This window comes from Chelonia mydas, chromosome 7, assembly GCF_015237465.2.
Source record: "Chelonia mydas isolate rCheMyd1 chromosome 7, rCheMyd1.pri.v2, whole genome shotgun sequence".
NCBI classification, from domain to species: domain Eukaryota; kingdom Metazoa; phylum Chordata; order Testudines; family Cheloniidae; genus Chelonia; species Chelonia mydas.
The window spans coordinates 2,133,669-2,146,453 of NC_057853.1; the positions used below are offsets into that span (position 1 = coordinate 2,133,669).

General features: G+C 44.0%; 1 protein-coding gene and 1 long non-coding RNA gene across 35 annotated transcripts in view; one reads left to right on the forward strand and one right to left on the reverse strand.

Annotated features, from left to right (window-relative positions):
* Positions 1 to 12,785, reverse strand: part of CFAP20DC (CFAP20 domain containing) — a 167,205-nt gene that overhangs the window by 28,089 nt on the left and 126,331 nt on the right. The window contains exon 16 of one of the 34 annotated variants that reach the window (XM_043550765.1): positions 12,499 to 12,517. The exons of the other annotated variants lie outside the window; for them this stretch is intronic. Coding sequence (XP_043406700.1) covers positions 12,499 to 12,517 — 19 coding nt within the window. The remainder of the gene's footprint in view (positions 1 to 12,498; positions 12,518 to 12,785) is intronic. 34 annotated transcript variants of the gene reach the window in all.
* Positions 612 to 8,216, forward strand: LOC122466520. Its single transcript, XR_006292117.1, has 3 exons — positions 612 to 923; positions 3,499 to 3,672; positions 8,079 to 8,216. It is a non-coding gene; the product is annotated as an uncharacterized LOC122466520 (long non-coding RNA).

The window sequence follows — 12,785 nt, forward strand, 5'->3', positions numbered from 1 at the left end:
CCAGCAGATCAAGGGATGTGATTATTCCCCACTGGTGAGGCCACATCTGGAGTATTGTGTCCAGTTTTGGGCCCCCCACTACAGAAAGGATGTGGACAAATTAGAGAGAGTCCAGTGGAGGGCAACAAAAATGATTAGGGGCCTCGGGCACATGATGTATGAGGAGAGGCTGAGGGAACTGGGCTTATTTAGTCCGCAGAAGAGAAGAGTGAAGGGGGATTTGATAGCAGCCTTCAACTACCTGAAGGTGGGGGGGGGGGGGGTTCCAAAGTGGATGGAGCTCGGCTGTTCTCAGTGGTGGCAGATGACAGGACAAGGAGCAATGGTCTCATGTTGCAGTGGGGGAGGTTTAGGTTGGATATTAAGAAACACTATTTCACTAGGAGGGTGGTGAAGCACTGGAATGGGTTCCCTAGGGAGGTGGTGGAATCTCTATCCTTAGAGGTTTTTAAGGCCCAGCTTGACAAAGCCCTGGCTGGGATGATTTAGTTGGGGTTGGTCTTGCTTTGAGCAGGGGGTTGGACTAGATGACCTCTTGAGGTCTCTTCCAATCCTAATCTTCTATGATATTGGTCAGGCTTATTTAGAGGTATTAAAAGGCAGGAAGCAACATACATGTACTTGCTTCCTGGAGGGTGGGAGACAAGACGAAAAAATGATACTTTGGCTGCACGTGGTATGCAAAAGGTGGATTCCACGGTAAAGTAATTTTGAATACTCCAGCTGAGGAAGCCTGACAAATCTTTGTCAAATCTTCCCAGAGAAGGAGGGGAAGAGGAAGACAGAGTATATAGACTCAGACAATGGGAAGCCATGTGTTTTTCACCAGGATTCCCTCACATCTTCTATACCTTTTGGTCACCAAGTTCTTGAGAACCCCTTGGCAACCAGCTGTTTTGCCAGCATTATGAAAACTTTCTCAGGTAGGTGTTAACCAAGCGTGTTCTATATAACCCGCGTTTATTGTCACGGCACCTTTGGTGCATATTGTGGCCTGACAAGTGCAGCAGAACTTCGCTAATTCAGATTAACGACCGGGAGGTCCAGTGTAAATTACTGAATTTTGTGAATGAGCGAGTAAGTGAACAAGCCTAATGAAAAAGCAAAGTACATTTTGTGATACATTATCCCCGTTTGCTTATTTTGACAGCTGCAGTGTAGTTTTATAATACTTCATAATGTAATGTTGTCTGTTTGGTAAAAGCAATAAAGTTGTATGACTTTGCTCTTGTAATGAATCATAAAAATGAATATGCTTCTTTGAGTGTATTGCTGCACTCATTTTTTTAAACTTACACTTTCAACCTTGAGCTACTTTGCTATTAAATCTGTGCTTGGAAGAGGGTGAGACAGCCGTTGTTTATGTATGAATTCGACAGCATGCAGATTAGTGAAATTCTGTTGTAGTGCAAATATGTATGTACTGTATAATCCTTTTGTGACTGCACTGTATTTTAAGGAAGTTTGAACGATACAGCAAGATTAAGGGTACAAACCAACAGTGAATGTACACCAGAGACTGGTCTGTTTGGTTTTCATTAGCTGAGGCAAACAAGTGTGCTTGAATTGCAATCTCAGCACTTAATGAGCCCCTAGGTTTTACTTTCAAGACAATACGTGGAGTTTGCACCCATGTAGCAGAATCTTGCATGTTGTCATAAATATAAAGGAAAGGGTAACCACCTTTCTGTATACAGTGCTATAAAATCCCTCCTGGCCAGAGGCAACATCCCGTTACCTGGAAAGGGTTAAGAAGCTCAGCTAACCTGGCTGGCACCTGACCCAAAGGACCAATAAGGGGACAAGATACTTTCAAATCTTGGGGGAGGGGAAAGGCTTTTGTTTGTGCTTTTTGTTTACATGTTTGTTCTCTCTTGGGACTGAGAGAGGCCAGACAGAAATCCATCTTCTCCAACCCATCCTAATCCAAGTCTCCAATATTGCAACCAGTATAGGTAAGCCAGGCAAGGCGGATTAGTTTATCTTTTGTTTTATGTGAATTTTCCCTGTGTTAAGGGGGAGGTTTATTCCTGTTTTCTGTAACTTTAGAGTTTTGCCCAGAGGGCGATCCTCTGTGTTTTGAATCTGATTACCCTGTAAAGTATTTTCCATCCTGATTTTACAGAGATGATTTTTACCTTTCTTTCTTTTTTTTTTTTTTTTTTTAAATAAAATCCTTCTTTTAAGAACCTGACTGATTTTTCCATTGTTCCAAGATCCAGGGATTTGGGTCTTTGATGATTCTGTAACAAATTGGTGAGGATATTATTCTCAAGCCTCCCCAGGAAAGGGGGTGTAGGGCTTGGGGGATATTTTCGGGGAGAAGACGTCTCCAAGTGGGCTCTTTCCCTGTTCTTTGTTTAAAATGCTTGGTGGTGGCAGCATACGGTACAAGGACAAAGCAAAGTTTGTACCTTGGGGAAGTTTTTAACCTAAGCTGGTAAGAATAAGCTTTGGGGGCCTTTCATATGGGTCCCCACATCTGTACCCCAGAGTTCAAAGTGGGGAGGGAACCCTGACACACGTCCATTACAAGTTTCAGGCTGTCTGATAAGGGCAAATGCTGAATGCCGCTGGAAATGAAGAGTTGTGAAGAGAACTCTGTATCAGAGAGATTTAGTTAAAGGAAACCGAGAAGAAGCCACATGCTTACTTAGTCAGGCTAAACACAGAGGGTGGCCTGGAGTCATGCACTGAAAGATGTGTTAAAATGTCACAACATTATTGATCGGATGCATCAGATAAACCGTAATAAATACTTTGTACTTAAGTGCCTTCCCTTTGAGGATCTCCATGTGGCTTATAACCATTAACTATATTTAGCTTCACCATAACTCTGTGAAGTAAGTTTTATTATTCGCATATTGCATATGAGGAAACCAGGGCCTGCAGTTAAAATTATTTATCCAAAATCACACAAGAAGTCTGGCAGAGTCAGGAAAAGAACTAGTTCTCCTGATTTTCATTACTGTGGGATTTAATCATTAGATTGTTCTTCCTCTGCAGGTAGCTGGAGTGCCCCCCTAATTTGAATAAATTTATGGTGGAGTGAGCAAGTGTGTTTCCTTTTTAAACATTTCTCTAGTTAACATTTCAACATCATACCTCTATTTGAGCCTCCGGGCCTCAAGGTTGAAACTAAGCTAAAAAATGAATTCAGAAAGCTGCTTATCCATTTTTATGATTCATTCCTTTACCCACTGTAGACAGACATAACAAAAATTAGAAAATCACATGCTGTGATTCAGTAATAATTAAGGATTTTGGTTCTGCTATGCTCAGGAAGAAGCACATACCTTTTTTCTAATCTTTTGAAGTTGTTAATCTCTTAAAATGTTCTGATTTGCAAGTCACTGAAATAAGAAATAATTTGGGATGGTACAAATTTCAGATCAATTGAGATTTTATTATAACATTAAACAATTGAAGCTGATTACAATGCAACCTCTGTTTGGTAATTTATTGATCTGTACACTTTATCTGTTTCTGTCTGAAAAGATTCATTCACCAAAAGAGGGAGAAAACATCATGCTTACTGGCTCCAAAAAAATATCTGAGATTGTAAAGGAAAGAAAAATGACGACATCCTGATCAGTCCAATGTAATACATGTCGGTTATGATGACAAGACAGCTTGCTTCAGTCAGCCCATATTGAACCAATGTGAACTGAGGTCAGTGGCTATTAATCATTTGTCAAAGACTGCAGGCCCTTATCAGCCAGTTATAGATACAAGGATGTTTATATCACAACCACAAGTGGCAAAGCTATAAAGAATTTAAACCATAGCACAGCAATGACACTTTTTATAGATAAAATAGAAATCTAAACGAAATGCTGGCCTGGATAGCATCATCCATTCCCAGTTAGGTATTTTAGTAAATACTTCATAAGTTCTTTAGGGTTTTAGAACCTTGGTTAGTTTTTCTTTTTTTCTATTTTGTAAAAGCCAAAATAAACACAAGACATGCTCGTAAAGAGGAAACAGACTGTGGGTGAGCTGCAACTGAATGCAACTGCCGCTTATTTTACCCAATCAGTTATTGGGCCTTTATCCAGTGATGAGCTGCCAAAATGTTAACAACCGGTTCCCTCCTCACCCCACGAGGGGGTCGTGGCCTGCCCCCGCCACTCCTGCCCCATCCAACCCCCCGCGTTCCTCGACGCCCTCCCCCCTGGGACCCTTGCTCCATCCACTCCCCTCCCCATCCCCTGACTGCCCCCAGAACTGGGCAGGAAGGTCTCGTGGCCACCGTAGTGGGTGTCCACCCTGCCCCGCCCCTAAGAGCCTGAGGGACCTGCCAGGGGGCGAGGTGGGGAGTCCCGGTGGTGCTTACCTGGCGCGGCTCCCGGGAAGCATCCAGCAGGTCCCTCTGCCTCCTAGGGGCAGGCTAGCGTAGCTAGGGGGGGAGCAGGGGGAGCAGCCGCTCCCCCCACTGATCACATCAAAAGTGGCATCTTAGGCACCGAATCCGTAGGTGCTCCGGGGCTGGCGCGCCCACGGGGAAAATTTGGTGGGTCAGAGCCCGCATTGGCAGCTCCCTGCCCCAGCCCACCTCCGCTCCGCCTTCTTCCCTGAACGCGCCGCCCCACTCTGCTTCTCTGCGGCCCCCCCTCCCCAGCTTCCCACGAATCAGCTATTCGCACGGGAAGCCGGGGAGGGCTGAGAAGCAGGCGGCGGCTTCGCGCTCAGGCCTGCAGAAGTGGAGGCAAGCTGGGGCGGGGAGCGGTTCCCCTGTGCACCCCCCAGGTTACCTGCTGCGGCGCGGGCGGCCCTCCTCGCGCCCCCCTGCCCCAGCTCACCTCCGCTCTACCTCCCTGGGCCTGAGTGTGAAGCCACCGCCTGCTTCTCAGCCCTCCCAGGCTTCCCGCGCGAACAGCTGATTCACAGGAAGCCGGGGGGGGGGGGGGGCGGAGAAGCAGGGCGGGGCAGTGCGTTCAGGGGAGGAGGCGGAGCGGAGATGAGCTGGGGTCAGGCACAGGGCGGGGAGCTGCCAGTGAGTGCTCTGCACCCACCAAATTTTCCCCGTGGGGGCTCCAGCCCCGGAGCACCCACGGAGTTGGCACCTAAGGCGCCACTTTTGGCCGGTTGTTAAATTTAGAAGCCCTTTTAGAACCGGTTGTCCCGCAAAAGGGCTTCTAAATTTAACAACCGGTTCTAGCGAACCGGCTCCAGCTCACCACTGCCTTTATTCCCACATATCTGAGGGTAGGACTGAATACTATAAAGGCAACAGAGTAATTACAAAAGAGTTACTGTCCATAGCAACTGTCTGCAGGAAGGTGGACTGGTAGGCTGGGGAGAACACGCAGTTTGAGTGAGAAGAGCTGTGGAGTGTGGAGCAGGAAGGAGAGCAGTGAAGCAAAGGGGAGGGGCGATGGGAGCCCAGTGAAAAGGCATTCCAATTCCTCCTGTGGACTCTGCTGGACTTGTTGGGATCTTTATGGGTCAGAGCCCTTATCCCACCCCCAAGCCTTAGTAGAGGCATAGGAGAGCCCTTCAAAATGGCTCCCACTCAATGGGATCCTGATTAACCCCAGGAGATCCCAACTAGTCTAGGGAAGTTTGTCAGCTCCCTGCCCTTCCCAAACAGCCTAAGCAGGGTCTTTGGGAGATTGACAATTCTGTTTAGGCTTTTGGGGACTAACAAGTTTCCTAAATCTTGTAGTTTTATTGGGATTAAGGTGTTCAGCTGTCAGTGTGCTTGTTTGGTCCATACTGGGGCAGAGTGAAAGCCGTGGTAGCTATTTGAGAGCGTCTCAGTGCCTTGCTTGAGAAGCGTAACCTTCACTCCTACATTCCTGGCTCTCGAACAGTCTAGTTTTTACTCTGGTTTTTAAAGGTGCAATACCTATAAGTCACTGATATGGACCAGCCACCTTACCTACAGCTACCAGATATTGTCATCTGGGAATAGAATATAACATGATCAGAGAACTCTCTCATACAGCATGGGTAAGATTTTAAGTGCTGGCCTTTCATGCTGCGGCCACAATCCAAAGCAGGTAGACATCTAACTACAAATATCTGTGCCCAAAGTTTATTGTGGGTACATTTATTTTGCACAGGTGCAAAGTCACAAGCCCAGCTGAAGCCTGACTGAAAATCTGGCTGTGCATCTTTTGTAGGAAATTACTGAGGTGTAAAATACGTTTCTTATTACAGGAAGCCCAGTTTAAGTGCTGAAATATTTATGTCCCGTCTTAGCTTGTTTATGCAGTTACTTGGGAAACCAGCTGCTTGAACTTCAGTGCATAAATTTCAGTAGGTGGCTTGGGAAGAGCCTGGTATGCCACCATGCCAATATTGTGACAACTGGTGAGTCCCAGGCAGAGCCAGTGTTTATAGCAATCGTTTTCAACTTTAATAAAAAAAAAAAAAAAAAGACAGAAAATCAGCTCTTTTTGGAAAAACAGATTTTCTGAAAAGAGTCTGTAGAAACTTCAAAAAGTCTGTCCATGCAGTGCCTACAGCTTGGCTCACAATACCTTCTTGAGAGCCGTTCCAGGTTTTACAGCCCTGCAGGGCCCGAAAGCCTGTACAATATTTCTCTTCATTTAGCGTTTCTTTTGATAAAGCTTTCAAACCTTCCATGCCACGTGGATCTGATGGAGGATGAAACAAGGTGGGTGGCCCTCTACACTAGAAGGAGAATTCACTCCTAGGTGAGGGTAGTGGCAGCAACGCCACTGCCTCTCTCTTTGGGCTCAGCTGGGGGAGAGCAACTTTCAAATCCAGCCAGGACGTCACAGGAGTCCCACTTATGGAAACTGGCCGGCTGAGGCTTGGAATCCAGCACATCTCCGGGTGGGCCTGGCCCTGGCCCTCCCAGCCAACCAGGCTCACTGTGCTAGCAGGTTCTGGACCCCACAGACGACCATAGTCTGGGGGCGGCTGGTGTCACTGTACCAATATTCCAGGGTGGGTTTCTGACCTGGGCTCTGTGGAACCCCTGGAAATTGAGTCTAGCTCTAGCCCTTTCTGTTTATTGCTCTCAGTGCCATTATTTTTTAAGTGGTTTTCTTTTCATATCTGTTCCTTAACTTGGTTAGGGATAGAAGTTAAATTTACTGGATAGTAACTGCCATGATCACTCTCTCTGTATTTTATGAATAACATTACCGCCCACACTTTTTCCCAGTCATTTGGTACCTTCTCAGTTGTCCATGACTATTCAAAAAGAAACTGCTTGTGCTGATTGTCTCAATATCGTTATGTTGGATATCATTCACACCCGCTAATCTACATAGCATATATCCCTTTTTCAAATATTCTCTTCCCTGCTTCTCTGCAACAGCTACTGCCTGCTTATGAGGATTTAGATAGTTCCCAACTGTCCAAATGTAGCCCCCTTTTCTTTTTCTTATTTCATGGTTTTCGGCCAATAACTTATTGCTGTAATCAGAACGGCCAGGGATAACCCATACGGACTCTGTGGGTTGGATCTCAATACAGTTTCCTGTAATTTTACAGGTTAGTTGGACCTTATTGGTCTGCAGCAGTTATATGTTAAAGTATCTCTAAAGTCCTTAGTCCCAAGAAGAAAAATAAGTATAGCAATGGGTCATAGTTAAAGGGATAGGGAAGTTTGCTACTAGCCTAAAAGGCTGCTGCCTTGGTCTTGTTATTCTAAGAAGCAAGCTTAGAATTAAGTAAATCGGGTGCTTGTGTTGTGTGAATATATATGTTATTGAGACACAAAGCATGGCCCTGTGTCCTGACTGGCAGAGCACCAGTCAGATCCACGCCCCCGCCCCCAACTCTTCAGGGAGCAGATTGAGCTGCCAGAGGTAACTCAGTTTAAATCTGTGGGTTGGATCTCAATATGGTTTCCTGTAATTTTACACAAGTCAGTGGAATTGAGACTGGAAAGACATCTGTGATTGTTCCTTTACGATTGGAGGCCAAATGTCTTTGTGAGGTGTATTATGTCACTGAACCAACGACAGTGTGTGAGCCTAACAGCTGCAGTAATTGTCAAGTTTTTTTTCTCTTATGTGAAGTTGTGTATGTTCTCCATGTCATGGATGTTGAACAACTATTTATGAAGTATAACTGTTTTATTTAATTGTCAATAGAATACCCAGGGTGAGCCTACATGAAAGCAGAAGATCCCTGATTGTAAGAAGACCCAATCTCTGTATTTATTTATAATACAGTGGTTCCCAAACTGGAGGGGTTCACGAAATGTTACAGGGGGGTCTCGGGGGAAAATTCCCTAATGGCGGACAGAGCTGTCCTTAGGAACCCCGGGGCCAGCATCCCGGAGCCCCTGGATTTCCAAGATTTCTAAGCAGATAAAAGCAAGCAGATCTATCACACTGAGGAGATTTAAACTTCAAGACTCCTTAAAAGAAATGGAAAGGGAGTTGGATATTTTTTGCTGTTTTTAAAATTAAATAGGCAGCTAGTATTGTTTTTAAAATTATTATGAAGAACAAGTTTAAGCTTTGTTGTAACGTGCGTTGTTTGCTTGGACTGCTCAAGACCTGAATGCTTGTGCAGGAGGAAGTCTTTGAGTTGGCTTCTTAAATACCTTCCTGCTCTTTCACATCTGATACTTCTTGACGAAACACAGGAGCCTTGTCTTATAAAGGCTTATTCAAAGTGATACAAGCTACGAAAGTGAGATCTTGGAAGAGTGTTGCCATTTTCATAATGTAATAAAAATACTGTAATGATAAATAATAATTAATAACAGTGTGTGATAAGCATGTCATAAAAACAAATTTTATATTTCCAAGATCACTGCCTTTATAATTTATACTCAGGTAAAGGAGAAAATACTTGGAAATATTCATTTTTAGGAGGAGGTTCGTGAGACTTGACATTTTATTGAAAAGGGTCCACAGTTGTTAAAATTTGCGAACCACTGATTTATAACAATTTTGGGGGTTAGGCCTGTGTTATATTTTTCATTTGAAAAGAAAAAATCTCTAGTTAATGATGTTAGTCTAGCTAGGTGCATTGGAACTGCTGTGCTGTAATAGTTTATCATTGGAGTGTTAGTCATAAAAAAGAATTTGAAATTATTAATTGTGTGTGCACATAACTGTCTTATGGTGAAGAGGAGTACTGGATTCCTAAGGAGAGAAAGAAAGTGAATCTATTATTTCCACTTTTAGTATTTAGAGGGATCCTATAGAAAATCCAGCTACAGTCTCTTTCAAGGACAGGAATTCATGGTCTGTGCTAACAGTTTAAGTCAAAGAGAGGATTGGTAAGTAAATTGACTTACCTCCCCCCTCTATATAGGTTACATACACATTTTTTCTTAGGGCTTGGCTACACTTGCAGATGTAGAGTGCTGGGAGTTAAACCAGCCCTCGGAGACCACAGCAGGGAAAACGCTGCTGGGTATTTACACTCAGCTGGAAGCGCACCGGCGTGGCCACATTAGCAACTCTTGCAATGCCACAAAGAGCAGTGCATTGTGGTAGCTATCCCAGTGTGCAAGTGGCTGCAGTGTGCTTTTCAAATGGGGGGGGGGTGGGATGTGACAGGGAGTTTGCTGTGTGTATGTGGAGGGAGAGACAGCACGTTTTGAGGGGCAGAGAGTGTGTCAGCATGCTGTTTTGTAAGTTCAGACAGCAGCAGACCCATAAGAACATGAGAACGGCCATACTAGGTCAGACCAAAGGTCCATCCAGCCCAGTATCCTGTCTGCCGACAGTGGCCAATGCCAGGTGCCCCAGAGGGAGTGAACCTAACAGGTGATGATCTAGTGATCTCTCTCCTGCCATCCATCTCCACCCTCTGACAAACAGAGGCTAGGGACACCGTTCCTTACCCATCCTGGCTAATAGCCATTAATAGATTTAACCTACATGAATTTATCCAGTTCTCTTTTAAACCCTGTTATAGTCCTAGCCGTCACAATCTCTAGGCCCCTAGTTCTTATATTATGGGAACAAGTAAATAACTTTTCCTTATTCACTTTCTCCACACCACTCATGATTTTACAGACCTCTACCATATCCCCCGCTAGTCTCCTCTTTTCCAAGCTGAAAAGTCCAAGCCTCTTTAATCGCTCCTCAGTGGGACCCGTTCCAAACCCCTCATCATTTTAGTTGCCCTTCTCGGAACCTTTTCTAATGCCAGTATATCTTTTCTGAGATGAGGGGACCACATCTGTACGCAGTATTCAAGATGTGGGCGTACCATGGATTTATGTAAGGGCAATAAGATATTCTCCATCTTATTCTCTATCCCTTTTTTAATGATTCCTAACATCCCGTTTGCTTTTTTGGCTGCCGCTGCACACTGCGTGGACGTCTCCAGAGAAATATCCATGGTGACTCCAAGATCTCTTTCCTGATTAGTTGTAGCTAAATTAGCCCCCATGATATTGTATGTATAATTGGAGTTATTTTTTCCAATGTGCATTACTTTACATTTATCCACATTACATTTCATTTGCCATTTTGTTGCCCAATCACTTAGTTTTGTGAGATTTTTTTGAAGTTCTTCACAGTCTGCTTTGGTCTTGACTATCTTGAGAAGTTTAGTATCATCTGCAAACTTTGCCGCCTCACTGTTTACCCCTTTCTCCAGATCATTTATGAATAAGTTGAATAGGACTGGTCCTAGGACTGCGCTTTGGGGAACTCCACTAGTTACCCCTCTCCATTCTGAAAATTTACCATTTATTCCTACCCTTTGTTCCCTGTCTTTTAACCAGTTCTCAGTCCATGAAAGGATCTTCCCTCTTATCCCATGACAACTTAATTTACGTAAGAGCCTTTGGTGAGGGACCTTGTCAAAGGCTTTCTGGAAATCTAAGTACACTATGTCCACTGGATCCCCCTTGTCCACATGTTTGTTGACCCCCTCAAAGAACTCTAATAGATTAGAAAGACATGATCTCCCTTTACAGAAACCATGCTGACTTTTGCGCAACAATTTATGTTCTTCTATGTGTCTGACCATTTTATTCTTTACTATTGTTTCAACTAATTTGCCCGGTACTGACGTTAGACTTACCGGTCTGTAATTGCCAGGATCACCTCTAGAGCCCTTCTTAAATATAGGCATTACATTAGCTATCTTCCAGTCATTGGGTACAGAAGCTGATTTAAAGGACAGGTTACAAACCATAGTTAATAGTTCCACAATTTCACCTTTGAGTTCTTTCAGAACTCTTGGGTGAATGCCATCTGGTCTCGGCGACTTGTTACTGTTAAGTTTATCAATTAATTCCAAACCCTCCTCTAATTACACTTCAATCTGTGACAATTCCTCAGATTTGTCACCTACAAAGGACAGCTCAGGTTTGGGAATCTCCCTAACATCCTCAGCTGTGAAGACTGAAGCAAAGAATTCATTTAGTTTCTCCTCAGTGACTTTGCCGTCTTTAAGTGCTCCCCCATCCCCACCTCTCTCTCTCTCTCTCTCACACACACACGCTGATACAGACTAACATGGCTACCCCTCTGAACCCCCCCCCCCACCCCTAGGCAGCAGCAGCATTCCACAGTAACCGTTTGCTTTGTCCCAGAGCAGATAAGCAGCCAGCTGTCAGAAACGGAACTTTGAAAGGGGGTATCCGCATGCCTGCGGCCGAGTTCAAAACAATGAGAAGAGTGGCCACTTGATTATGGGATGTTTCTGAAGGCCAATCACAGCGCAGTAATGCAACACGTTGTCCACACTGATGCCCGGGCGTTTCAGCTGGAGCATAGCAAGCTTTATGCTTCTCGTGGAGGTGGATTACCGGAAGCGCTCCAGCTGCAGAGTCCAGGTGTTCTACGTGCCTTGCCGGTGTGGACACCTCAGGAGTTAGGGCACCCAGGGCTGATTTAATGCTCTCTAACTTGCAAGTGTAGCCAAGCCCTTACACTGCTTGTTAAAACTGGTTTTAAAGAATAGTTCAGGATTTCACTCATTTTAGAATCACCATCAGTTTTATCTCCCTTCTAATTTACTTGTCCCCCTTTCCTCCATGGTGAACAACATTTCTCAGTTTTCCATCTTCAAATAAAATGTAACAATGTGAATCATGATTTTTCAGTCACAGGCTATAAAATACTTCTGCATTACATACATCTTCTCCAGTTTTTATATCCTGATGCAAGCTGACCTCAAAATTTTGTCTTCTATATTTACAGCCCAATAATGCCTTTCTGGCAGTTCAGAAGGGATACTGAATTTATGAGGCAGTTGCAAGTCAGGTATTTTACAGGTATTTTGATTGCCCACATTTGTCAAAAATGATTTTGTAAAAAAATTAAAGATTACTGTGTGATAGATTAAACAGCAGTACAAAAGCTGGTAGTAATTTTTGCCCAGAAAATTTGACTTTGAATCACACAAACTAAAACACAAACTAACTTTCTTGAACATATTAACCTGACCTTTAAAAATGTTTATCTTATGTTTATGATAAAGGAGTTTATTAAATTTTTCAGTATATAAAATGCATCTGGCACTAAAGTGTTTGAGCATATGCACAACATTTCATATACTGTAACAATGACTTTTTACAAATGAACTACTCACCCTTCCCTTGGGAAAAAGCCTGCAAAAAGAGGTGAACCATGAGCCATGCCCTAAAGATAGAAGACTTGAGCACTGTCAGACCAGAGAGAGAAATCAATCCCAGAATTAAGGGCCCTGCACCCAGAATGCCCACATACAAGCTACCTGGCATTTATATCTGGGGAGCTGGGTTAGATAAGCAGGTCCCAAGCTATCTATGGTCTTTGTAGACCAAAGTCAACATCTTGATGTACACATGAAAGAGAAGAGGAACCCAGGCCTGCTAACAAATAACTGCTGTAATACGC